The 25,679-nt window shown below is 42.7% G+C and overlaps 1 protein-coding gene across 2 annotated transcripts in view; it reads right to left on the bottom strand.

Annotated features, from left to right (window-relative positions):
* LOC141052640 (TGF-beta receptor type-1-like) overlaps positions 1–25,679 on the bottom strand; it is a 184,007-nt gene that overhangs the window by 86,835 nt on the left and 71,493 nt on the right. Inside the window, exon 3 of one of the 2 annotated variants that reach the window (XM_073549860.1) lies at positions 3,956–4,195. The exons of the other annotated variant lie outside the window; for it this stretch is intronic. Within the exon in view, the coding sequence (XP_073405961.1) occupies positions 3,956–4,195 (240 nt within the window). The remainder of the gene's footprint in view (positions 1–3,955; positions 4,196–25,679) is intronic. 2 annotated transcript variants of the gene reach the window in all.

Below are 25,679 nucleotides of genomic sequence, written 5' to 3'. Positions count from 1 at the left end.
TCATGAGGTTCTTGTTTTGTCCTTTAAAACTTATTTTTCCTAAAAATCTTTCGTCTGGCTCAGTCCAGCTCACTTCTTTAATTCATGGGGATCATTTTTTCCAGGTTGTGTCCTAAAGTTTCCTCATTACAAGGTATAAAATGATGAAAGTTCAGGAGCTCATGTTCAATGCTGCTTACTCCTGGAATGGTGGGCGGGATATATATAGAAGCTGAAGGAGGGAAGACACAAAAGTTCCTCACAATGCATGGAGGTCTCCATCCTAAGTCTAGCACCAAAGATTGTATACCAACAGAAAGGAGGGTAGTCGAAGCATCCAAGCCACCATCACGGATGAAACAAGGAGTATCCAGGAATACATCAGAAAAATGGCACAAAAAGATGAGATGCTGAGAGAAAGTCTAAGGCAGCAAGAACAACAGATCTGGAATGAAGAAAAGGAACATGAAGCACCATGCCAAGACAAGCAGCTGCATGGGATGTACCATCGACAGATAATGGAGGTGGCTGACATGGAGAAATCCTACCAATGGCTCGAGAAAGCTTAACTCTAATGGCTCTAATTAGACCTGTAACTGAGAGGATCCAAATCAACAGCCGTTACATTAGGAATCCTTCGCAGGGGACCCCCCATGGGACCGCAGCCATTCAGCCGCCTCTGCCGGATCCGTGAAAAATACGGAGGTACCTCCGTGAACAACCCGGAGCCGGGCCGGGTATATCATCGAGTACACAATGTTTCTGTCCCTGAGCCGTTTCTTGACCTCGATGAATTGTGCCCGTTGCTTCTGGAGTTCCATGGAAAAGTCCGGAAAGATGGGGATGACAAGATTATTAAACTTGATGGGACTTTTTAGTCGTGCAAGACGCAGAATGGTGTCTCTGTCCTTACAATTGAGCAGACGCGCCAGGAAAAGCCGAGGCGGAGCCCCCGGAGGCAGGGTTTTTTTTAGGGACCCTATGGGCTCTTTCAATAGCGAACATTGAGAATTCATCTCCCAGGGATGTCTTAAGCCAGTCCTCCAGAAACTGCTCAGGATGTTGACCCTCCGAGAGCTCAGGCAGACCAATAATGCGGATATTATTCCGACGCATTCTATTTTCGAAGTCATCCGCTTTTTGCTTCCAAGCATTCATGGAGCCTGCCACCTTCGTCAATCCTCCACCCTGGTCACCCTCGTCTCCACCTCCGTAATACGTCCCTTCATGGCCTGTATATCGTGACGAAGTCTCCCCACCTCCGTGTAGACATCCTCGATCTTCTCAGTCAGGGATGTCCTGGTCAGAGAGATAGCCTGCATCAACTGCTAAGACGCCTGTTTAAGGGTCAACTCCTCCTGCTCCGTCTCCTCCTCACCCCCGGAATGGCGATTTTTGCGTTGAACTTGAGAGGAGGCATTCCTAAGGGGTCGTGCACTTTCGGAGGGATCGGATCTTACAAACTCTTAGTTTTTCTGCCGCTCCTGGCCCCTTAAATCGACTCATGACTGATTACAATAGGATTCGGTGAGACAGCCAGAAATGCGTGCCTCAGACAATTCCCACCGCAGAGGGCAATCACAGCGGGGTTATTAATAGACTTTTATAGCTCCAGCACAGGCCACAGATGGGAGGCTACATACAATTGTGAGCACTATTCAGGAGAGTCCCTTGCGGCCAGGGGAGGGAGAGGAAGCCCCACAGAGACAGCAGCAGTGGGGGAGGGAGCTCAGAGCCTCCCTCAGTAATGGCACCAGCCGATGCAGTGAGGAGTTAACGGAGGGGGAAAACACGCAGCGCCCAATTTTTCAGGGAACTCACCGCGTGTCCCCTCTATCGGTCTGCCAGCATCTTCACTGCCTGCGGTGCAGCGGTGTGGATCAGCGCCGCAGCTCTCAGCAGCAGAGCCGCGCGCCCAAGATGGCCGCCGCCTCGTGGAGGAGCAGGGTCAGCCGCCCGCTCCAGTCTCCTCAGCAGCCCGCAGAAACCACCTCACGTCCTCTTGCGGGGCACCAGGGGGGTCCAGATCGCCACCAGTAATTTACTTAAAAAGGGGTCCAGATGCCAGGATTTTTTCCAGGATTCTGAGAAGCTCTCACAGCAGCGTCCTCTCCTGCACGCTACATAGCCACGCCCCCCCCGTATCTGTAAACTTTAAATGAATCACATGAATCCTGGAATTCTGTCAATTTTACCCTAAAGACCTATTATTATAGGCACAGTCGTGTGTCCAGTAGTCACATTGGTGCCATATTAGATGCATTTCTGAACACTGAAAAACTAGTGTAATAAAATTTGAAGGTGTCTTCCTCAAAGTATAAAAAAGCTTCATAAAAGACAGTGACAAAATAGCAAATGGTAAAATTTCAAACTTGCGTTGTGTCAACTGCATAAATGAAATGGTATCAAACTACTCACTAACTCATTAGATAAAAACATCAGAGGCAGTGATGAGCAAGCATGCTCGAATTAGGTGTTATCTGAGCACGCTCACGTGCTAATATAGTATCTTCCTCGTGCTTGAATACTATGTTCGAGATGCTGCGACTGCATGTCTCGCAGCTGTTAAACAACTGCAACACATGCAGGGATTAACTAACAAACAGGCAGGCAATCATTGCATGTTTTGCGGCTGCAACAGCCGTAACGACTCGAACATTGCATTCGAGCACGCATAACATATTTTCTTACACCTTATCCGGGCACACGCAATCATCACTGATTAGGGTATAATTTACTAAAGACATTTATGGGGGATATCTGTTGCTTTTGAACCACACAGACTCTGCAAATATACAATTTATTCCAAATTGAGCCAAACTTGTGTTCCAAAAATCAAATATTGATCCCAATGCTCTGAGCTCTGCAGTTTGTCCTAACATATTTTTTTCACTACATGTGGGGTATTGTTGCACCCTTAAGAAAGTGGGTAAACTGTGGGGTCCGCTTTTTGGAATTACCGCTTGCAAAAGTGAGAAATATGGGGCTAAAGTAAGATTTTGGTGAGAAAAAGTAACTTTTTCAATATGACAAACTAATCTTAGCAAATTCTGTTGTACTTGTGGGTTAAAAATGCTCAAAATGCGGTCAAGTTGTGTTTGTGTGTAGGGGGAGGAGGATGTAGGATCCTTTCAGGCAAATATATGTTCCAAAATTCAAATATTGCCTGCTCCTGCAGCTCTGAGCCCTGCTGTTTGTCCAAACAGAACTTTTTGATTACATGTGCGGTATCAACGCTCATAAGAAAGTGGTTAACACACTGTGGGGTCCACTTTGTGGTGTTACCTCTTGCATCAGTGAGAAATTTGGCAAGATATTAGAGATAAAATTTAAAAGTCCTTTTTTTTCATTCCACTTTGCATTAATTCTTGTGTAGCATCTGAAGGGTTAAGAAACTTACTGAATGTGGTTTTGGGGACTTTAAGACTATGTGCACAGATAGGAGAAAATTTCTGCTTAAAAACCGGACCCCCTTCCCAGAAACCGCGTGGTTTTTATGCGTTTTTTTCCGCGCGGTTCCTGACACATAGAAATAGCCAGAAATGCGGAAAAATCCGCTAAATTAATGAGCATGCTTTTCGCGGTAAAAAACGCATCAATATGCACAAAGTGCAAAATGCATAGAAATGAATGGGAAGCTTATTTTTAGCGTTTTTTGAGCGGATTTTTTTGGCAAATCCGCTGTGTGCGCACACAGCCTAGGGGTACAGAATGGTGTCACGTTTGAGTATCTTCTGTCAAACAGACCCCCATAGTCACTTCAAATGTGATATGGGTACTAAAAAAATGTTTTTGTAAATTTTGCAGGAAAAATGAGAATTCGCTGGTCAACTTTTAACCACTAAATATATTTTATTTTTTTTTAAACATCACTTCTAGACCACATGAATTCAAAAAAAAAAAAAAAAAAAGTGCCCCCCAAATACATGCATTCTTCAGCTATATTTTATCCCATTAAGAATATAAGAAAATATACCTGAGCCAGATCCGGAAGTGGTCATATCGTATATTAAATCTTTAAGCGTTGTCCCCTCAGATATGAACGGACGATCTAAAGAAGGGTCTTCTTCATTAGGAACCCGATGATGGATAACTGTACGGTTATGGCAAATGTACAAGATGATCATCAGTAGAATGCAGATGAAACATACAGGACCAGCAATGATGGCTGCCAACTCCACGGGTGTAAACATGGTTGAAGGCTTGTGTGATGTAACTGTAAGGAAACACAAGACATACAACTTTCCATTTTACATCACGGCTTTGATCACACAAATACATGTGCACCATACTCCCGATGCAGCATTGCCCCTCTGAAACGCTGAGGGTGAAACCAATGTGAAATTTGCGACTTTCCTTAAGAATGCAGGAAATCCTAGCATTTGTACCTACGTTATCTAATACTTCCATATTTAACAGGTACCCCAAAACTAGAATAATTCTGTAAATATAGAATTCGGCTCATGTTCAAATGTTTTCTTCTGTGTATTGTTGCTGGCTAAAAATATACATCTAAAAAGAACTGCTAAAAGACGTGCTGCAAGAACATGCATTTTACACCTATGGGTGTATTGGGAAGGATAAAATAACATGTAGCAATACAGTATTAGAATTTAAAAGGATCAAATACCATGATAGACACCAATTTATAAGTAGAAAACACAAAAGTTCTAAAAACATGGACATTAATACTTTTAAAGAGAGGTGGCAGTTTTGTCAAATACTGGTGACTGCCTAAAGTAGAGATTTCCTTTAGATTTTCGATCTTCAAAAGCAACACAATAGTATGCAAGCTTAGTACATAGGGGTTATACCTTGTCATTGACGCGTACATTGCTAGCCTGGATATAGACCATTTGGAAAGTGTGATTATAAAACTAGAGCGCAAGCCAGCAGATGGCCTCACCGAGTACAGTGACGACTACACTGGAAGGGAAGTTCTTGGCTCCTGAGAAAATTTTATTATATCTTATAGATTTTGATATGCTGAACACTAATATGTGCTCCAAAAGTCTGTATCACGTAAGGTTTTTAACCCCTTCACGATCAGAGCTTTTTTTTATATTTTGTTTTCGTTTCTTCCTCCTCCCCTTCTTTCCAAAGCCATAACTTTTTTTTATTTTTCTGTCAATATGGCCATGTGAGGGCTTATTTTTTGTGGGACAAGCTGTACTATTAAATTACATCATTGGTTTTACCTTGTTGTGTACTTGAAAACGAGAAAAAAAATTCCAAGTGCGGTGAAATTGCAAAAAAAAGAGAAAACCCACATAGTTTTTTGTTTGGCTAAACTGACCTGCTGTTATGATTCTCCAGGTCATTACAAATTCATAAACTCCAAACATGTCTAGGTTCTCATTTATCAAAGTGGTGAAAAAAAAAACTCCAAAAAAAATTGCGCAATTTTCCCGAGACCCATAGCGTCTCCATTTTTTGTGATCTCGGGTTAGGTGGGGCTTATTTTTTGCGTGACGAGCTGACATTTTTAATGATACCACTTTTGTGCACATAAGCTCTTTTGATTGCACGTTATTGCATTTTAATGCAATGTCACGGCGATCAAAAATTTTTTTAATTCTGGTGCTTGATATTTTTTTTTTTTTTATCGCTACGCCGTTTAGTGATCAGCTTAATTATTTTTTTATTGATAGATCAGGCGATTCTGAACGCCACAATACCAAATATGCGTAGGCTTGATTTCTTTGCTCAGATCACCTCTATGCAGCAGAATTGCAGGCTTGCTATGAGCGCTGACCACAGGGTGGCACTCATAGCAATCTGCCATCAACAACCATAGAGGTCTCGAGGAGACCTTTGGTTGTGATGGCAACGCTGCGATGACCCCCCGATCATGTGACGGGGTCGTCACTGCGCGTATTTCCGGACCAGTGTCCAGAAGTGCATTTAAATGCCGGCTGTCAGAGTTTGACAGCGGCATTTAACTACTTAATAGGAGCGGCAGATCGCGATTCCGCTCGCCCCTGTTAAAAACAGCTGACATGTTGTGGCTTTGAGGTAGTCTCACCGCCGGAGCCCACCTCAAGGCGGGAATACTGCCAGCTGACGTACTATTCCGTCAGCTGGCAGTAAGGGGTTAAGAAACAACAGTTTACATTATGACGTCCGAGACACTGCATACATGAGCATCGATGTCAGTAGCAAAAGCAATTGTTCAAAAAGTGTTTTGCAGACGACTTTCGTTTATAATCCGTGTCAGATGCTTCTTGAATAAGATTCCAGCAATAGTCAGCCAGCATGGACTTACTCCACTTTCCCTGCTACCTTTTCTCCATCAGCACAATATTTTGGTGAAATCTTTCACAATGTTCATTGCTAACGGCACCAAGACTGGCTGGAAAGAAGTCCAAGTGAGAATGTAGAAAATGCATTTTTAGTGGCATATTGCATTTCACCAAATGATATGCTGTGAGCATGTTGTCCACGAGTTGTTCAAAGTTCGGTGCCCTGCTGTTGCCAAGGAAGTTGAAGGTCACATCTTTAAAGGCTCTCCTCTCCATGCCACTTGTTCAGCAACTTGCAAAATACCATCCAAGCTACTGTCATTCATTAGATCTCTGATCTGTGGGCCAATAAAAATACCTTATTTAATTTTTGCATCACTTATTCTTGGAAATTTCTGCCACAAGTAAGAAAAGGCTTCTGATTCTTTGTCCATTGCTTTGACAAAACTCTTCATAAGCCAACGTTTAATATGCAAAGGAGGGAGAAATATCTTCGCTGGATCAACGAGAGAATTATGTTTAAAATTCTTCTGTCCAGCAACCAGGTTTTTGCAGAGTGGCCAGTCCTTTCTGAAATAGTGCATTTCTCGTGCACGACTGAACCACTCACAAATGAAACAATAATACTTGGCACATCCAAGCTCCAGTCCTAGAAGTGCAACAACTTTTAGATTACCACATATGTTCCAGTTATAATTTCTAGAATTAATTTGAGTCAACAGTAACTCCATATTGTCATACGCTTCTTTCATGTGTACGGCATGTCCAATAGGTAAAGAAGGATAGATATTTCTGTTGTGTAGAAGAACAGCCTTCAGACTTAAAACTGACAAGTCAACGAATAGTCGCCATTCCCTCGGGTCATGTTCGCATCCAAGAGTACCAAACAACCCCAAGTCTTCGTTGCAAAAGGTTAAACTGTCAACATGGTTGAAAAATTGATTAAGGTCTTCTTGACGACTGCGAAAAACAGAAACTCTTGTTCCTGGTAATAAGAGATTCCATTCTTGTAGCCTTGATTCCAATAATTCTGCCTGCCTCTTTGACAATTTCAAATCTCTGACCACGTCGCTCAGATCAGCTTGACTGAACAGATGTGGATTAGATGTAGAAGTCTCAAGGTCTGGGTCTGCAGCAGTTTCATTTTCCACTGACATTGTTAGTTCATCTTCGTCGTCTTCCATTGTCCATACTTTGGGCGGCTTTGAAACACGAAGATTTTCATCGTTTGGCACTGGTCTTATGGCTGAAGGAGGAAGATTAGGATGTTCTATTGATTTCTTGTTCTTTGCTGAATATCCTGTTACATTTGTAAGGCAGAAGTAGCAATTTGTTACATGATCTCTCTGCTCTCTCCATATCATTGCGACAGCGAATGGCATTGGAGGTCTTGATCCATTCAGCCATGCTCTAAGTATGTCAGTATTGTCTTTTGATTCCTTCCCTGCCCAGGAGATGTGGTATGCTCTGTAGCTGGTCAGCCAAATGATTCACTGCGCCTGCGCAGAATTCGCATAATAAGGGCTTGCCTATGTGTAGATCAGCGATTTATGGTTTTTCAGTGGAAAATTGAGAATATACTGTTTCAGAAAACGTTCACATGAGGTTTTAGAATTATAACAGAATATAATTTTTCATATCATTTCTCAAACATTATGGCCGATTCCATGCTGAGAAGGAATATTTTCAAAATTTTCAAATATTTTGGAAATAGTTAATTTTTTGTAAGTTGGTACTTCATTTCACAAGGCATACGGTTGCAACACTTTCTTTCAAATTCCATATATTTCCAAGATGGCAGAGGGTTGCATGTGAACACCTACTGTTCATACTGGAATCATACAGTAACAGGCTATATTGGTAAGTGGATTACTATTAACTAGCAACATGCATAACTTAAGTTCAGTAAATATAAAAGTATTGTTAGGAAACCAAAATACTATAATATCTTTGGTTCTGTAAGATTATTGTTCACCTTAAATTTTGCACATATCCATTGTAGACATTGTCAGTAACGTAAGCTACCAAAAAGATAAAAAGGTTTTGTAGGATTGAGAACTAAGCATAAATTAAGTTGTAACTTTCAAAGTTCTTATATTGCATAATGTATTAACTATTCACTAAGTTTCATGTTGCTGCTAAAAGTTTCAGTTTCTGTATGAAGTAAATTATTGTAACGCAAGTTATCATCAGCTTTGTAACGCAAGTTACTTCAGATTTTCAATGTAATTTACCTGCCTTTCAATTCAATTTCAAAGCTGCAAATGAACTGAAGAATGTAGAGGTCCTAGACATAAGCTACACTGGGATTACAAAAATTTGGCTCTGGATTTAAAACAGTTGGTAAGCAATGCAAAGCCTGTTAAAGGAATTTCCAAATTTCATTCCATAGGGTATTTTGCAGGCAAATTGATTGGCTTTAGAACCACTAAAACCATGGTCTATTACAATGCTAATAACTGCAAGTAACCTGATATTGAATACAAAGTTGATGACTGGGTTGAAGTAATGTATGATGGCAGAAAGTATCATGGAGTGGTTACTGAGGTGGCACGCAATGAGATGAAAGTGAAGACGATGGAACTCTATGGCAAGAATAAAAATGTTAGGTTGAATAATAAGAAATGTTCACTAGTTGCCTGCTCCTGGCCCAAAGGGTATTGATCAGTGCGCACTAAAAGAATCGCACCACACAGTCGGATGTAACCTCTATGATAAATCTATGGCACAGCTCCAAGAGAGAGCTTTATTGACTCAAACATAGGTTCATATATCCCCTGTGAGGGGGCTTGGTTAACTCTAAAATGGGAGTGTTCGGATGTATTCCATTGGTTAGTGGGTTGGGCAGTGAGCTAGTCCGTGGGCAGATCCATGAGGTCATCAGGCTGGGTTGGTCCATGAGGTCATCAGAGTGGGCGTCGTCGTGCGTGGATCCATGGAGCACGTGGTGTGTGAAGACAGGAAATTCCAGATCCATGAGCACATGGTGTGTGGTGAAAAACAGGAAATGGCAGCCATCTTTAGTGTCACACTTTGATCTGAAAAAGCTCATGTAAGGTGAGATAATACACTTTTTGGGTAGTTCCTCTCAATCTCTTATATCTTGAGGTTAATTAAGTATTTGATCTTAAAGGGCATGTCACACTAAGAGATATCGCTAGCAATATCGCTATAACTAGTGACGTTATAGCGATATTGCTAGCGATATCTCTGTGTCTGATACTTACCAGCGACCGGCTCCCCCGCTGGTTATCGCTGATCGCGCGAGAACGTTCAGGACTGTTTCTCGTCGTCAGCTTCCTGTGACGCTTCCTGCTGTGAGGACGAGCGACGCGTGGACGCGGGCGGGAGGACGCAGGATCGCCTGGTGTGACAGGTAAGTAGCGATCCCCGTCCCCAGCGATGTCGCTAGTGAGATCTGCCTATGTGGCAGCTCACTAGCGACCACTTAGCGATGTACCAGCGATCCTGACCGCGTCATATCGCTGGTCGGGATCGCTGGTACATCGCTAAGTGTGACAGTACCTTAAGGCTCTCCTCAACAAAAATACCTGGAAATGACCATCTAAAGATGATGAAATTTATTATGAGGTCTGTCAAATTTTAAGAAAGGTTGATCCTCCCCTGAAAATGGGTTCTAGGGACATTTGGGAATTTTTTATTAGCCAGGAAGTTAAATGAGCAGCGAGTTCTTCATTAGCTGTGTCTGAAATCATTGGACTGGACCACATATGTAGGCCTAGATTAAAATTTAGTCTACGTTATGTAATTGATCAACGGTCATATTTTGTAGTCAAAATTTCCACTCTGCAAAAATGTTGACAACTGAAGTATGAATATTGATGGATTATATTTTTATACTAAATTTTAGTCTACATATGTAGTTCACACCAATGAATTCACATGCAGCCTATGTTTTGTCTAAATAAAGTCAGTTTGCCTTCTCAAATATGAACACTGACAAAGTTGAACAAATTCTTTGTTTTGTAACGTAAGTTACCTACATTTCTTGTAATAAAAACTGTTGCATTTAACTTGAGAGGTTAAAATAAATTTGTTAAAGTTGCTTAGAATATGGTGTTTTAATACAATAAAAAGAGTGCTTCTCCCCTGTTTACCAGAACAAAAAATTTTGGCAGTCTCATGATATGGACAATTGCCTTTCCTTTTTGTGTAACGTAAGTTACCAAGTAATAACACCATATTTTGTATTTAATTTGTATTGTTGAATAATCAAACTGTGTTGAAATCTATTGAGAATAGTTTAATGTACAATATACATTCACTCATTTTTGTGCCTGCCTTCAAAGAACAGTCTGTAGCCATTAACTCAGTTTTTGGCTTGTGAATGTAACGTAAGTTACCATGGAATCGCCTTTATGTGATAGGAAAAATCTGAAGTAATTGCTGAAATCAGCATGAAAAAAATCTATCAGGACCACTCAAAATGGTCCGAAGGACAAAATCTTGGTAACAGTGCTATGGATTGTTTGTTGCTGCTAGAATTACTTGGTGAGCTGATACACGAGATAACTGCAGCTTTTATTATTAAGAGTTTTGTTTAACAGGATATTTTTCCCTATATTAGGAACGCTATCGGTACTCCTGTCTGCTTTTCCAAACCTACCATACCAGAAGCAAGAATTAAAAACACAAATTCATGTAAAACTAAAAAGTATATTATATTAACCCCTTTTTACAGCAGGTTTTCCCACGAACAAAGTTCATGTTAATTAATACGTCTTGGAATAACAATATCCACAATTGGATGTGTTTAAAAGAAATGTTCTTGTGCTGCGATAACCCATCCAATTGTGGAAATTATTACCGTATACAACCCCTGGCAAAAATTATGGAATCACCAGCCTTGGAGGATGTTCATTCAGTTGTTTAATTTTGTAGTAAAAAAGCAGATCACAGACATGGCACAAAACAAAAGTCAATTCAAATGGCAACTTTCTGGCTTTAAGAAACACTAAAAGAAATCAAGAACAAAAAGTGTGGTAGTCAGTAATGGTTATTTTTTTAAACCAAGCATAGGGAAAAAATTATGGAGTCACTCAATTGTGAGGAAAAAATTATAGAAATCACCCTGTAAATTTTCATTTCAAAAACCAACACCTGCATCAAATTAGATCTGCTCGTTAATCTGCATCTAAAAAGGAGTGAGCACACCTTGGAGAGCTGTTGCACCAAGTGGACTGACATGAATCATGGCTCCAACACGAGAGATGTCAATTGAAACAAACGAGAGGATTATCAAACTCTTAAAAGAGGTTAAATCATCACGCAATGTTACAAAAGATGTTGGTTGTTCACAGTCAGCTGTGTCTAAAATCTGGACCAAATACAAACATGGGAAGGTTGTTAAAAGCAAACATACTGGTATACCAAGGAAGACATCAAAGCGTCAAGACTGGAAACTTAAAGCAATATGTCTCCAAAACAGGAAATGCAAAACAAACGAGGAACGAATGGGAGGAAATTGGAGTCAACGTCCGTGACCGAACTGTAAGAAACCACCTAAAGGAAATGGGATTTACATACAGGAAAACTAAATGAAAGCCATCATTAACACCTAAACAGAAAAAAACAAGGTTACATTGGGCTGAGGAAAAGCAATTGTGGACTGTGGGTGACTGGATGAAAGTCATATTCAGTGATGAATCGCGAATCTGCATTGGGCAAGGTGATGATGCTGGAACTTTTGCTTGGAGCCGTTCCAATGAGATTTATAAAGATGACAGCCAGAAGAGAACATGCAAATTTCCACAGTTATTGATGATATGGGGCTGCATGTCAGGTAAAAGCACTGGGGAGATGGCTGTCATTACATCTTCAATAAATACACAAGTTTATGTTGATATTTTGGACACTTTTCTGATCCCATCAATTGAAAGGATGTTTGGGGATGATGAAATCATTTTTCAAGATGATAATGCATCCTGCCATAGAGCAAAAACTGTGAAAACATTCCTTGAAAAAAAGACACATAAGGTCAATGTCATGGCCTGCAAATAGTCCGGATCTCAATCCAATTGAAAATCTTTGGTGGAAGTTCAAGAAAATGGTCCATGACAAGGCTCCAACCTGCAAAGCTGATCTGGCAACAGCAATCAGAGAAAGTTGGAGCCAGATGGATGAAGAGTACTGTTTGACACTCATTAAGTGCATGCCTCAGAGACTGCAAGCTGTTATAAAAAGCCAGAGGTGGTGCAACAAAATACTAGTGATGTGTTGGAGTGTTTTTTTTGTTGGTTTGTTTTTCATGATTCCATAATTTTTTCCCTCAGAATTGCGCGATTCCATAATTTTTTCCCTATGCTTGGTTTAAAAGAGTAACCATTACCGACTACCGCATTTTTGTTCTTGATTTCTTTTAGTGTTTCTTAATGCCAGAAAGTTGCCATTTGAAATGACTTTAGTTTTGTGCCATGTCTGTGATCTGCTGTTTTTCTACAAAATTAAACAAATAAATGAACATCCGCCAAGGCCGGCGATTCCACAATTTGTGCCAGGGGTTGTATACTCGTGTATAAGTCGAGGTTTTCAGCACTTTTTTGTGCTGAAAACGCCCTCCTTGGCTTATACACAAGTAATTGTGACAGAAGACGACAGGGGAGGGGGAGCGGCAGAGCAGAGGTTCACAGGAGGCAGCGGTTGCAACTGTGCCTGCTGCTACAGAGAAAGGAATATTCACTGCACTGGCAATGAGTATTAATTTCTCTTATAGCATACACAGTTACAGCTGTAGCCACGGGGGCACACTCATTAAGGTCATGAATATTCACCTCTCTCCCATAGGCGTGGAGAGGTGAATATTTATTCCCTTAATGAGCAAGGACACGTGATCGCTCGGCCGCAGGGGCTGCTGGCACTGGAAGAGGCTACAAAGGCGCGCAAGGAAGGGAAGCAGTATGTTTTTTTTTCTTCATGCTTTTCTCATGGGGGTCACACATACAAGGAAAGGGATGATGAACCATGCATACATGGTGAGGAATGAGTAACCATGCATACAAGGATAGGGATAAGGAGCCATGCAGACAAGGATGGGGATATACTCGAGTCAATAAGTTTTCCCAGTTTTTCGTGGCAAAATTAGGTGCCTCAGCTTATACTTGGGTCGGCTTATACACAAGTAGATACGGTATTATGATTATTCAAAGATCTATCGATCGAAATCCACTTTAAAATTAACTTTTTGGTAAAACCTCTTTAAGGGGCCTTAATCCTAAGGCACTGAAGATTAAGGCTGGTTTCACACTTGCATTGGGCAGAGCTATGGAGGGCTGTGTACTTCCTCCGTTAAGCCCCACCCACTGCCGCACCTCTTCCATTCAGCTCTGCCTACGTCCTGCATCTTTAACATTGGGTACACAGGCCTGCGGACGCCTCCGTTTGCGTCGTTTTGACGCTGCGCCGAACTGCGTAGAACGCAACATGTTGTAATTTGTCGCGGTCTGCGCAGCGTCAACACAACGCAAGCGGAGGCATTCGCATACATCCGCATGGCCTGCGTACCCAATGTTAAAGATAGGTATGCAGGAGGCAGGCAGACGTAGGCGGAGCTGAATGGAAGAGGTACAGCAGTGGGCGGGGCTTAACGGAGGAAGTACGCAGCCCTGCCCAATGCAAGTGTGAAACCAGCCTAAGTATGTAGAGCCCCCCAATGAGCGAAAATGCAGCAGGTGTCAGCTACATATTAAAGCTGACACTCCGCAATGTCAGCTGAGACAGCAGCATCTAAATAACAGAGGGAGAGGGCAGTCTCTTTAATTCTATCAAGTCAGATTGTGGGTTCCGTTAGTCGCCATGGCAACCCAAGGCCAATACATGGCGTGTAAGGCCCTGCCAGTGTAAGGCTAAGCTACATGGAGACGTGTTGCACAACACTGATATCACAGCGACACACTGCAACATTAAATGTAATTACTTCCTATGGGGTCCCATTCTCACCTGCAACGCAGAGTCGAACATGTATCCAAAGCTGTTCTGTTAATGGTCACAAGTCACACACAAAATTTACCACGGACTTCAATGCAAGGCGAACGCGAGATGTACAACTTATCTGCAGCTTAACTGCTTAATTTACAGTAAACTCAAAGCTTAAAAATATTGTTTAAAGTATTGCGTAGTATGAGAGTAATCAAAGTAAAAAACTGAGGAACTAGGTAAAAATGTAAAGCAAACAAACAAAAAAAAGTTAGATGATATTTGTCAGTCTCCAGCAAATCTGGTCACATTTTCTTCCACTAGCAGCCATTTTATGGACGGGGAGCTGTGCAGTCTGAGGAAAGCTGCAATAACAAGAGCAGGATGTATTTTTCACATTATAAGATGCATTAAACAGAATGCAACTTACCGGCTGTGGTGGAAATGGGTCATTGCTGCATGAGGCCAGCGGCAAGAGTGTGGAGATTTTATGAACCTTGTGCTGGGAGGGGTTAAGTGGCAGTATAAGGCTGTGGGCCCTGAGCTTTCATAAAACGTCAGCGTTGAGTGGGGTCCCCTTCCCATTGATTTCCCTATAGTGGGCTCCAGGAAAATGGCAGCCGAAAGCAGCTCATGCACAGATTGAGCTCTCGGGAGCCGAGACCTCATGTCCAGAGATCTGAATCTGCGAATGCACCGTCTCTGGCGGCCATTTTTTCATAATAATCTTTCTTTTTATATAGCGCTATCATTTTCCGCAGCGCTTTACAGTTTGCACACATCATCATCACTGTCCCCGATGGGGCTCACAATCTAAATTCCCTATCAGTATGTCTTTTGAATGTGGGAGGAAACCGGAGTACCTGGAGGAAACCCACGCAAACACGGGGAGAACATACAAACTCCTTGCGGATGTTGTCCTTGGTGGGATTCGAACCCAGGACTCCAGTGCTGCAAGGCTGCAGTGCTAACCACTGAGCCACCGTGCTGCCCATTTTACTGGAATTCGCAATATGAAAATCAATGGGAAGGGGACTACGCTCATGGTCGACATTTTAAGAAAGTCCAGGGCCCGCAGACTTGCACCGCCAGGACTCCCCCCTCCTCATAACTCAGGGCCTGCAGCATTGCCTCGCTCCTGCCGCTGCAGTCCTCCTGAGGCAGCAACCCTGTTTCCTGAGATCCCGTTCCACGGCAGCCGCACCCCACCCCCAACCCATAAGCTACCGTAAAATCGGACCATAAGATGCTCCAACCTATTAAAAAAAAAAAGTTGAGGTCTGGCGCATCTTAGTCCGCAAAGTATGGTAATAAGTGCCACCAAATCATGTTCCCAACACAACTGATATGATAAAGATCAAGTGGCCAGCCTCCTCATTGCATTCTGTAATACGACGGCTATAGGAGGCAAAAGGTGCACCCCTGCAGAAACCTCGCACATCTCTGACTCTATTCTACCACTGTCCTCCATAACACAGACACTGCCACTAATTTCTACAATGCCACTCTTTCATCAGCCATCGACTCCGTCAACCCTGTCATGCATCGCAGAGTGCGACGAATCAATAGACAACCCTGGCACTATAACATCACTAAAAAGCTTTGGCAAGTATCCAGAATTGCAGAGCGGCGTTGGAAGAAAACACATTCGCAAGACGACTTCACCTCATTCAAACAAGCAACACTTGCATTTACATCGGTTCTCACCTCCGCTAGACACTCAGATCTACCTTTCTGGCCCAGATGTCAACTCTCTGCTGTCCAGAATCCCAGAGTGTCTATCAGCTATATCCTCCTCCTCTCGCTTCCTCAAGCTCAGTGTGGACAAATCTTAACTAATGATCTTTCCTCCATCTGGCATACCTTTCTTACCTGATCTGTCACAATAAAAGAAATCACACTTTCCCCGTCTGGGAAATCCGCTGCCTCGGAGTAGTCCTCGACTCTGCTCTGTCCTTCAAACTGCACATCCAAGCTCTCGCCACCTCCTGTCGCCTCCAGCTCAAAAATGATTCCAGAATCTGTCCTTTCCTCAACACTCTACCAAAATGCTTGTGCATGCTCTAAACATCTCACCACCTCGACTACTGCATTATCCTCCTCTGTGGCCTACCTTCTAACACTCTCGCACTCCTCCAGTCCGTCCTGAAATCTGACACCAGACTAATCTGTCTCCCCTGCTACACTCCTGTTTCTCCTCTTTGCAAATCCCTTCACTGGCTCCCAATTTCCCAGCGAATCCAGTTTAAACTACTAACACGGACCTACAAAGCCATCCATAACCTTTCTCCTCTGTATATTTCCGAACTAATCTCTCAATATCTTCCCTCTCGTAACATCCGGTCCACCCAAGACCTCCTTCTCTCTTCCACGCTTATTCGCTCCTCACCCAATTACCTCCAAGATTTCTCCTGAATATCCCCCATCCTCTGAAATTCTGTGCCCCAACACATCCGGTTATCCACCACATTTGGATCCTTTAGACGGAACCTGAAAACCCATCTCTTCAAAAAAAGCTTACAACCTGTAATGATCACCCAGCCACCTCAACACCATCGGAGCTACTGCAACCCCCCCGACCTACTGTCTCCTTCCCCATCATCCTGTAGAGCAGTGGTCCCCAACCTTTTTTGCACCAGGGACCGGCTTGAACCAAGACCATTCTTCCATGGCCCGGAAGGGCGGGGATGGAGGTGTGACAGGGGCGGGGCTTTGGTCATAAGGGGGCGGGGCTATGGACGCGGTTGTAGTTTAGCAGTGCATATTTATCATTTAATTATAACATTTTTAATGTGACTCAACTCACCATAGGTTTTGAATGAGTGTGAGCACCTGGCTTGTTTCTCTGTTTCAGTGGGAGCACTGGGCTACTTCTACTGATGACCGTCACTGCTAATGATGATTGGAACCTACAAGGAAATGGAGCATTGAGCACTTAAGAAAAATTGTACTGGAGTACTGTACATGCTGATTATTTTCTAATCATCAGAAAATGTATGTGTGGTCCCCCCCGTCCAGCTCTGTGTGGCTCCCCCTGTTGTATGCATGGCTCCCCTGTCCCATCCTGTATACATGGCTCTGCTCCCACTCTCCCATCCTGTATACATGGCTCCGCTCCCATCCTCCCATCCTGTATGCATGGCTCTGCTCCCACTCTTCTATCCTGTATACATGGCTCCCCTGTCCCATCCTGTATGCATGGCTCCGCTCCCACTCTCCCGGCCTCCCTTGTATATATGGCTCCGCTCCCACTCTCCCTCCCTTATATATATGGCTCCGCTCCCATTCTCCCTCCCTTGTATATATGGCTCCGCTCCCACTCTCCCTCCCCTGTATATATGGCTCCGCTCCCACTCTCCCTCCCCTGTATATATGGCTCCGCTCCCACTCTCCCTCCCTTGTATATATGGCTCCGCTCCCACTCTCCCTCCCCTGTATATATGGCTCCGCTCCCATTCTCCCTCCCTAGTATATATGGCTCCACTCCCACTCTCCCTCCCCTGTATATATGGCTCCGCTCCCACTCTCCCTCCCTTGTATATATGGCTCCGCTCCCACTCTCCCTCCCCTGTATATATGGCTCCGCTCCCATTCTCCCTCCCTTGTATATATGGCTCCACTCCCACTCTCCCTCCCCTGTATATATGGCTCCGCTCCCACTCTCCCTCCCTTGTATATATGGCTCCGCTCCCATTCTCCCTCCCCTGTATATATGGCTCCGCTCCCATTCTCCCTCCCTTGTATATATGGCTCCACTCCCACTCTCCCTCCCTTGTATATATGGCTCCGCTCCCACTCTCCCTCCCCTGTATATATGGCTCCGCTCCCACTCTCCCTCCCCTGTATATATGGCTCCGCTCCCACTCTCCCTCCCCTGTATATATGGCTCCGCTCCCACTCTCCCTCCCTTGTATATATAGCTCCACTCCCAATCTCCCTCCCTTGTATATATGGCTCCGCTCCCATTCTCCCTCCCTAGTATATATGGCTCCGCTCCCACTCTCCCTCCCTTGTATATATGGCTCCACTCCCACTCTCCCTCCCTTGTATATATGGCTCCGCTCCCACTCTCCCTCCCTTGTATATATGGCTCCGCTCCCACTCTCCCTCCCCTGTATATATAGCTCCGCTCCCACTCTGCCTCCCCTGTATATATAGCTCCACTCCCAATCTCCCTCCCTTGTATATATGGCTCCGCTCCCATTCTCCCTCCCCTGTATATATGGCTCCGCTCCCATTCTCCCTCCCCTGTGTATATGGCTCCGCTCCCACTCTCTCTCCCTCCCTTATGGCTCCGCTCGGCTCCCCCATCCTCCCCATCATACTTACCCTCACGTCGCTGAACTTCCTTCCCGTCGCTGCACGTCCCTGCATCTCGCGGCGCTTCAGCTTCTTCCTGTGCGGAGCGGTCACGTGATACCGCTCATTAAGGTCCATGAATATGGACGCCACGCCTATGGGAGATGAGTGGCGTCCATATTCATGACCTTAAATGAGCGGTAGCACGTGACCGCTCAGCGCTGGATGAAGCCGCCGCGGGATGAAGCCGCCGCGGGATGCAGGGTGAGTATCAGCTGCTGCACCGCCCCCCGGCTCCCCTTGTGTCCGCGGACCGGCAAGGGCACTGCAACGGCCCGGTGCTGGGCCGCGGACCGGCGGTTGGGGACCCCTGCTGTAGAGTGTAAGCCCGCAAGAGCAGGGTCCCTCTGTACCAGTCTGTCATTGTTAGTTTGTTTATTGTAAGTGATATTTGTATTTTGATGTAACCAAGTCTAATTTACTGTACATCACCATGGAATTAATGGTGTTATATAAATAATAATTGTATATTGCAAAATTCAAAGACTGGTACAACTAGAAAGGTACACACTATATGAAATGCTCAATACATTAAAAATAGGTTGATCCATGTGGAGAACCAACATGCAGACATCATTATCAAATATAATGATGATGATTATGTTAAATGAAAGGTATATATTACTCAATACACACACTGGACAATTTATGATTTAATCCATATAAATATATAAAACATTTCACAAAACAAATTCATAGAATCATAGAATCGTAGAGTTGGAAGGGACCTCCTGGGCCATCTGGTCCAACCCCCTGCTCAAAGCAGGATTCACTAAATCATCCCAGTCAGATGTCTGTCCAGCCTCTGTTTGAAGACTTCCATTGAAGGAGAACTCACCACTTCTCGTGGCAGCCTGTTCCACTCATTGATCACTCTAACTGTCAAAAAGTTTTTTCTAATATCTAATCTGTGTCTCCTCCCATTCAGTTTCATCCCATTGCTTCTAGTCTTTCCTTGTGCAAATGAGAATAAAGTTGATCCTTCTACAATGTGACAGCCCTTTAGATATTTGTAGACAGCTATTAAGTCTCCTCTCAGTCTTCTCTTTTGCAAACTAAACATTCCCAAATCCTGCAACCTTTCCTCATAAGACAGGGTTTGCAGACCGGTCACCATTCTGGTCGCTCTTTTCTGAACTTGCTCCAGTTTGTTGATGTCTTTTTTAAAATGTGGTGCCCAAAACTGGACACAATATTCCAGATGAGGTCTGACCAAAGAGGAGTAGAGGGAAATAATGACTTCACGTGATCTAGACTGTATGCTTCTGTTAATACATCCTAGAATTGCATTTGCCTTTTTTGCTGCTGCATCACACTGTTGACTCATATTCAGTCTGTGATCTATTAGTATACCCAAGTCTTTTTCACATGTGCTGTCACTTAGCCCTATTCCTCCCATTCTATATATGCTTTTTTCATTTTTATTGCCCAGATGTAGTACTTTGCATTTCTCCCTGTTAAAAACCATTCTGTTAGTTGCTGCCCACTTCTCCAGTTTATTTAAATCCTCTCTCTCTCTTCTCTAGTATTAGCTATCCCTCCTAGCTTTGTGTCATCAGCAAATTTAATCAGTTTACCCTCAATTCCTTCATCTAAATCGTTGATAAAGATGTTGAACAATACAGGGCCCAGGACAGAGCCCTGTGGTACCCCACTTGAGACATTCTTCCAACTGGATGTGCAGCCATTTACGACCACTCTTTGGGTCCGATCACTAAGCCAGTTATGAATCCACCTAACAGTTGCCTTGTCCATTCCATACTTAGTCATTTTTTCAATAAGGATTGTATGAGAGACTTTGTCAAATGCTTTGCTGAAGTCAAGATATACTATATCTACAGCATTTCCTTGATCCACCCAATCAGTGATACCGTCATAGAAGGAAATTAAGTTAGTCTGACATGACTTATTAGTTACAAACCCATGCTGACTCTGTTTAATCACTTCATTCTTATCCAGGTATTGACATACATGTTGTTTAATAATTTGTTCAAAGATCTTTCCCGGTATAGAAGTCAGACTCACCGGCCTATAGTTGCCTGGGTCCACCTTCTTCCCCTTTTTGAAGATAGGAACAACATTTGCTCTTCTCCAGTCTTCTGGCACTTCTCCTGTTCTCCAAGAATTTTCAAAGATTATGGAGAGGGGTTCAAAAATTTCTTCTGCTATCTCCTTCAGTACTCTGGGGTGTAATTCATCTGGACCTGGAGACTTGAATTCATTTAGGTTAGCTAAGTGTTTCCTCACTATCTTTCTGTTTATAGATATCCTGGATTCTTCTATTCCCTTAATAGGACAGTGAATAACAGCTGATGTTGCATTTCCTTTCTGAGAGAAAACAGATGCAAAATAGGAATTTAAAAGTTCAGCCTTCTCAACATCCTGTCTTACCATTTCATCATTTTCATCCTGTAAAAATCCTATAGCATCTTTGACTTTTCTTTTACTTTTGACATATCCCCAAAATCCTTTATTATTGCTTTTGACATCTCTTGCAAGCCTCAGTTCATTTTCAGCTTTAGCTAATCTGTAATATTGTATGTAGAGCATAATTACAAGCCTGAACCCTCTAACGCACGTTTCGCTGATAGGGAAAGTGCTTTCTGAAGATGCTATTATATGCATTAAATCATACATTTTCCAATATACTGGTACATGTGTGTACACATCTATATAGATCCTTTATATTGAGAAATATATATACCTGTCAAGCACCACTAGGTGGCAATATTGTATTGTTTTTTAGTAAACAGAGATAATGATGTATATATGAATGTCTGTTCTCCACTTGGATCAATCTATTTGTAATGTATTGAACATTTCATGTAGTGTGTACCTTTATTTAAATACCAGTCGTTTCATTCTGCAGTATATCACCATTTTTTAAATGCTTTTATATATTCTTGATTTAAGCCCTTAATGTCCAATGACGGGCATAGTCTGTCATTGGACGCATCCTCCTGTTTGGTGCGGGCTCCGGCGATGAGCCCGCACCTTTTCCGGGACATGACAGCTGATCTGACCAGATATGTGCCCCTAATAGCCGCGGGTGGAATCGTGATTCACCCGCGGCTGTTAACATGTTAAGTGTCGCTGTCAAATTCTGACAGCTGCATTTAACATGCACGCGCAGGAATTGCATCATTTCGTCCTCCCATCAGCGCCCGTGTCACATGACCGCAGGATGCCGATGGGTTGGCATGACAACCCGGGGTCAGGAGAAGACGCCTGTGGTTGTCAATGCTGGATCGCTATGAGCACCATCTAGTGGTTGGCACTCATAGCAAGGGAGCATTTCTGCTACATAGAGCAGCCCTAGATTGGTCAAGTGCAGCTCCTAGTCTCCCATGGAGACTATTGAAGCATGCCAAAAGTAAAAAAAAAAAAAATAGTTTTTAAAGGGAATCTGTCAGCTGTTTTGGCCGTTATAAGATGCGGCCACTGCCTTTTAGGGCTTATCTACGGCATTCTATAATGCTGTAGATAAGCCCCCGATACGACCTGCAAGATAAGAAAAATAAAAGCTTTATTATACTCTCCCAGGGGGGCAGTCCGGTCTGATGGGTGTCGCCGGTCCGGTCCTCCCATCTTCTTGCGCCACCGCCCTCCTGCTTGCTTTATCGCTCTTCAGAATCGCGCTCCAGGGCAGGCGTACTTCTCTGCCCTGTTGTGTAGTGTGCAGGCACCGGGAAAGGTCAGAAGACCCAGCGCCTGCACAGTGCTGGAACTTCAACAGGGCAGACAAGTACGCCTGCGCAGAAGTGCAATGCCAGGGAGGCATGAAGCAACAGGAGGGCAGCATCGCAAGAAGATGAGAGGCACCGCACCCCGACCTGCGACACCCATCGGACCGAACCGCACCAGACCGCCGCCCTCCCCCTCCCAGGTGAGTAATAATAAAACTTATTTTTCTTATCTTTCAGGTCGGATCGGGGGCTTGTCACAGCATTATAGAATGCTGTAGATAAGCCCTGAAAGGCAGAGGCCGCATCTTATAGCGGCCAAAACAGGTGACAGGTTCCCTTTAAAAATATTTTAAAAAAAATAAAAAATATAAAAGAGTTCAAAATCACCCCCCTTTCAAAATGAAACAATTTAAAAAAAAAATCAAATATACACACATTTGGTATCATCGCGTTCAAAATCGCCCTATAAATATAAAAAAAAGAATTAATCAAATTAGTAAACGGTGTAGCGAGAAAAAAGGATCGAAACGCCAGAATTACTTTTTTTGGTCGCTGCAACATTGCAATAAAACGCAATAACAGGCGTTCAAAAGATCGTATCTGGACCGAAATGATATCAATAAAAACATCAGATCGGCATGCAAAAAATAAACCCTCACCTAACCAGAGATCACGAAAAATGAAGACGCTAAGGATCTTGGAAAATGGCAATTTTTTTTTTTTTTTTGCAAGGTTTGGACTTTTTTTTCATCACTTAGATAAAAAAAGAACCTAGACATGTTTGGGGTCTATGAGCTCGTAATGATCTGGAGAATCATATAAGCAGGTCAGCATTAGCATTTAGAGGACCTAGTAAAAAAAGCCAAAAAAAAACAAGTGTGGGATTGCACTTTCTTGCAATTTTACCGAGCTTTGAATTTTTTTCCCGTTTTCTCTTACACAACATGGTGAAACCAATGGTGTCGTTCAAAAATACAACTCGTCCCGCAAAAGACAAGCCCTCACATGGCCATTTTGACCAAACAACAAAAAAAACTTATGGCTCTGGGAAGAAGGGGAGCAAAAAATGAAAATGCAAAACCAAAAATACAACTTAAGGACAAAAATTAAGAGATCACCACATCAAAACCCCTGTCTTGGGCAGCCCATTATCCAGACCTGAACCCCATTGAAAACTTCTGGAATGTAATCAAGAGGTTGATGGACACTCAGTCACAAGCCATCAAACAAAGAAAACTGCTTAAAGTTTTGAGACAGAAGCAGTGTAAAAGACTGGTGGAAAGCATGCCAAGACGCATGAAAGCTGTGATTAAAAATCATGGTTATTCCACAAAATATTGATTTCTGAACTCTCCCTGGAGTTAAAACATTAGTATTGTTGTTTCTAAATGATAATGAACTTGTTTTCTTAGCATTATTTGAGGTCTGAAAGAACTTTTTTTTGTTTTTTTTTAAATTTTGACCATTTCTCCTTTTCAGAAAAAGAAACAAAATTTATTGCTTGGAAATTTGGAGACATGTCAGAAGTTTGTAGACTAAAAGAACAATTTACATTTTACTCAAAATTACACCTATAAAGAAAAAAAAAAAAAAACCTTTTTGCTCCACGATTTTTTTATACACGTAGTGTTCGGTCAAAAATGACCGATAGACTTTTATAGTGATCTCCAGCCATTTTATGAGTAAAATAAAGGAGCTATAATCTCATTTTGGACTATATATTACATCTACTACTATTTATCAATTTATTTAGGTCCTTTTGGTCCATGCAGATTTACACATACATACATTTTCTCATTACAATACTGCTGATGGATTACCTTCCAGTATAGTTATGTGCCAGATATTTTTACCCTGCTGTTCATGTAAAATAGTTCAATTCAGTTTTCAACATTTCATATTGTAAATGAACATATTCTCTTTTTTTACTTGTGTTCCTTGATCTAATTTCTGTGAAATGCTGACCTGAAAGAGTACTAATACTTTACTCTGAGCTCTTATCCTAAAGGGTGGGGGGTGTTTTATATAATCTCATCAGTAGACAATTGCCATAGAAGTCTATCCAGTTTCATTTTCAGTCCAACTGGAGAGAGCAGAGAGGACATATACAGACAACAGTTCTGAAGGATCATCGTTAAATATGCAATATGCATAAATATTCCAATAAAGCCATGTTAAATGTTTTGACTCAAAAAAAAATAAATAAAAGTTTTTCTTTCCATTTTTCATTTGTTTATAAACAACCAAGTTCACATACACTATAATATTGCAAAAATTATTCAATTACAACACTTAAATTAGCTAAAAATCAAGACTTTATTAGGTTCGGTCAAAAATGACCGGAACATAACAAGTGTATAGTGGTAACGAACAGAATAGCAGGGTTAACTTCTGTGAAGCACTTGGGGGTTGAAGGTGCTCACAACACCTTTAGGCAAGTTCACTGAGGGGTATAGTTTCCAAAAGGAGGTCACTTGTGGGGTGGTTCCACTGTTTAGGCACATCAAGGCCTCTCCAAACTCGACATGACATCCGTTAATCATTCCAGCAAATTTTGCATTTAAAAAGACAAATGACGGATCTTCCATTCTGAACCCTCCGTGTGCAAAAACAGCAGTTTTCCTCCACATATTGGGTATCCGTGTACTCAGGAGAAATTGGACAACAAAATTGTATGCTGCAGTTTCTCCTATTTACCTTGTGAAATTGCAAAATTGGGGGCTGAAATACATTGTGTGAAAAACACGGGTATTACATACCTAGTAAAGTGTTTTTTCATGAGACATGACGGCACCACGAGAAAGGGGATCTGCCCAACAAGGACAGGAAACCTTCAAGATAAAAGGGGCGGCTCCTCTCTCCGCATCAGTTGTTTTACAGAGCAGGAGAGGAACTCCGCCGGTCAGTGTACATATAAATATAAATCCTTTACACTACCAAACTTCCAACACCCAAGGGAGTGTATAATGCTAATAATGCACCCAACTAATGATGTGATCAATAGGGAGGGAATATAAGGGTGCAGTCATGTCTCATGAAAAAACACTATGTAATACCCGTGTTTTTCCATCATACATGACGGCACCACGAGAGAGGTACAGAGATTTGTATTCTCTTAGGGAGGGATCACTGCTTGTAACACTCTTCGCCCGAATGTCAGATCAGAGGTAGCAGAAAGGTCTAACCTATAATGTTTGAAAAAGGTAGACAGAGGATCACGTGGCCGCCTTACAGATTTGGTCGATGGAGGCGTCTGCTCTCTCCGTCCAGACGTCGCCAAGGCCCTCGTGGAGTGGGCTTTTAGACCCTCTCGAACAGCCTTGCCTGCACTACTATTCTCTAGCATAATGGCCTCTCTCACCCATCTAGCTATAGTCTGTTTAGAGGCTTTAAGGCCCTTTTTTGCCACCTGGTATGAGACAAATAAGGCCTTCTGTTTTCTCCAAGGTCTCGTTACCTTTAAATACTGCAGGATACATCT

The sequence above is a fragment of the Dendrobates tinctorius genome, unplaced genomic scaffold (assembly GCF_039654945.1).
Source record: "Dendrobates tinctorius isolate UK_male_01 unplaced genomic scaffold, ASM3965494v1 ptg000162l, whole genome shotgun sequence".
Classification (NCBI taxonomy): Eukaryota; Metazoa; Chordata; class Amphibia; order Anura; family Dendrobatidae; genus Dendrobates; species Dendrobates tinctorius.
This window is presented reverse-complemented; position numbering and strand designations above follow the sequence as displayed.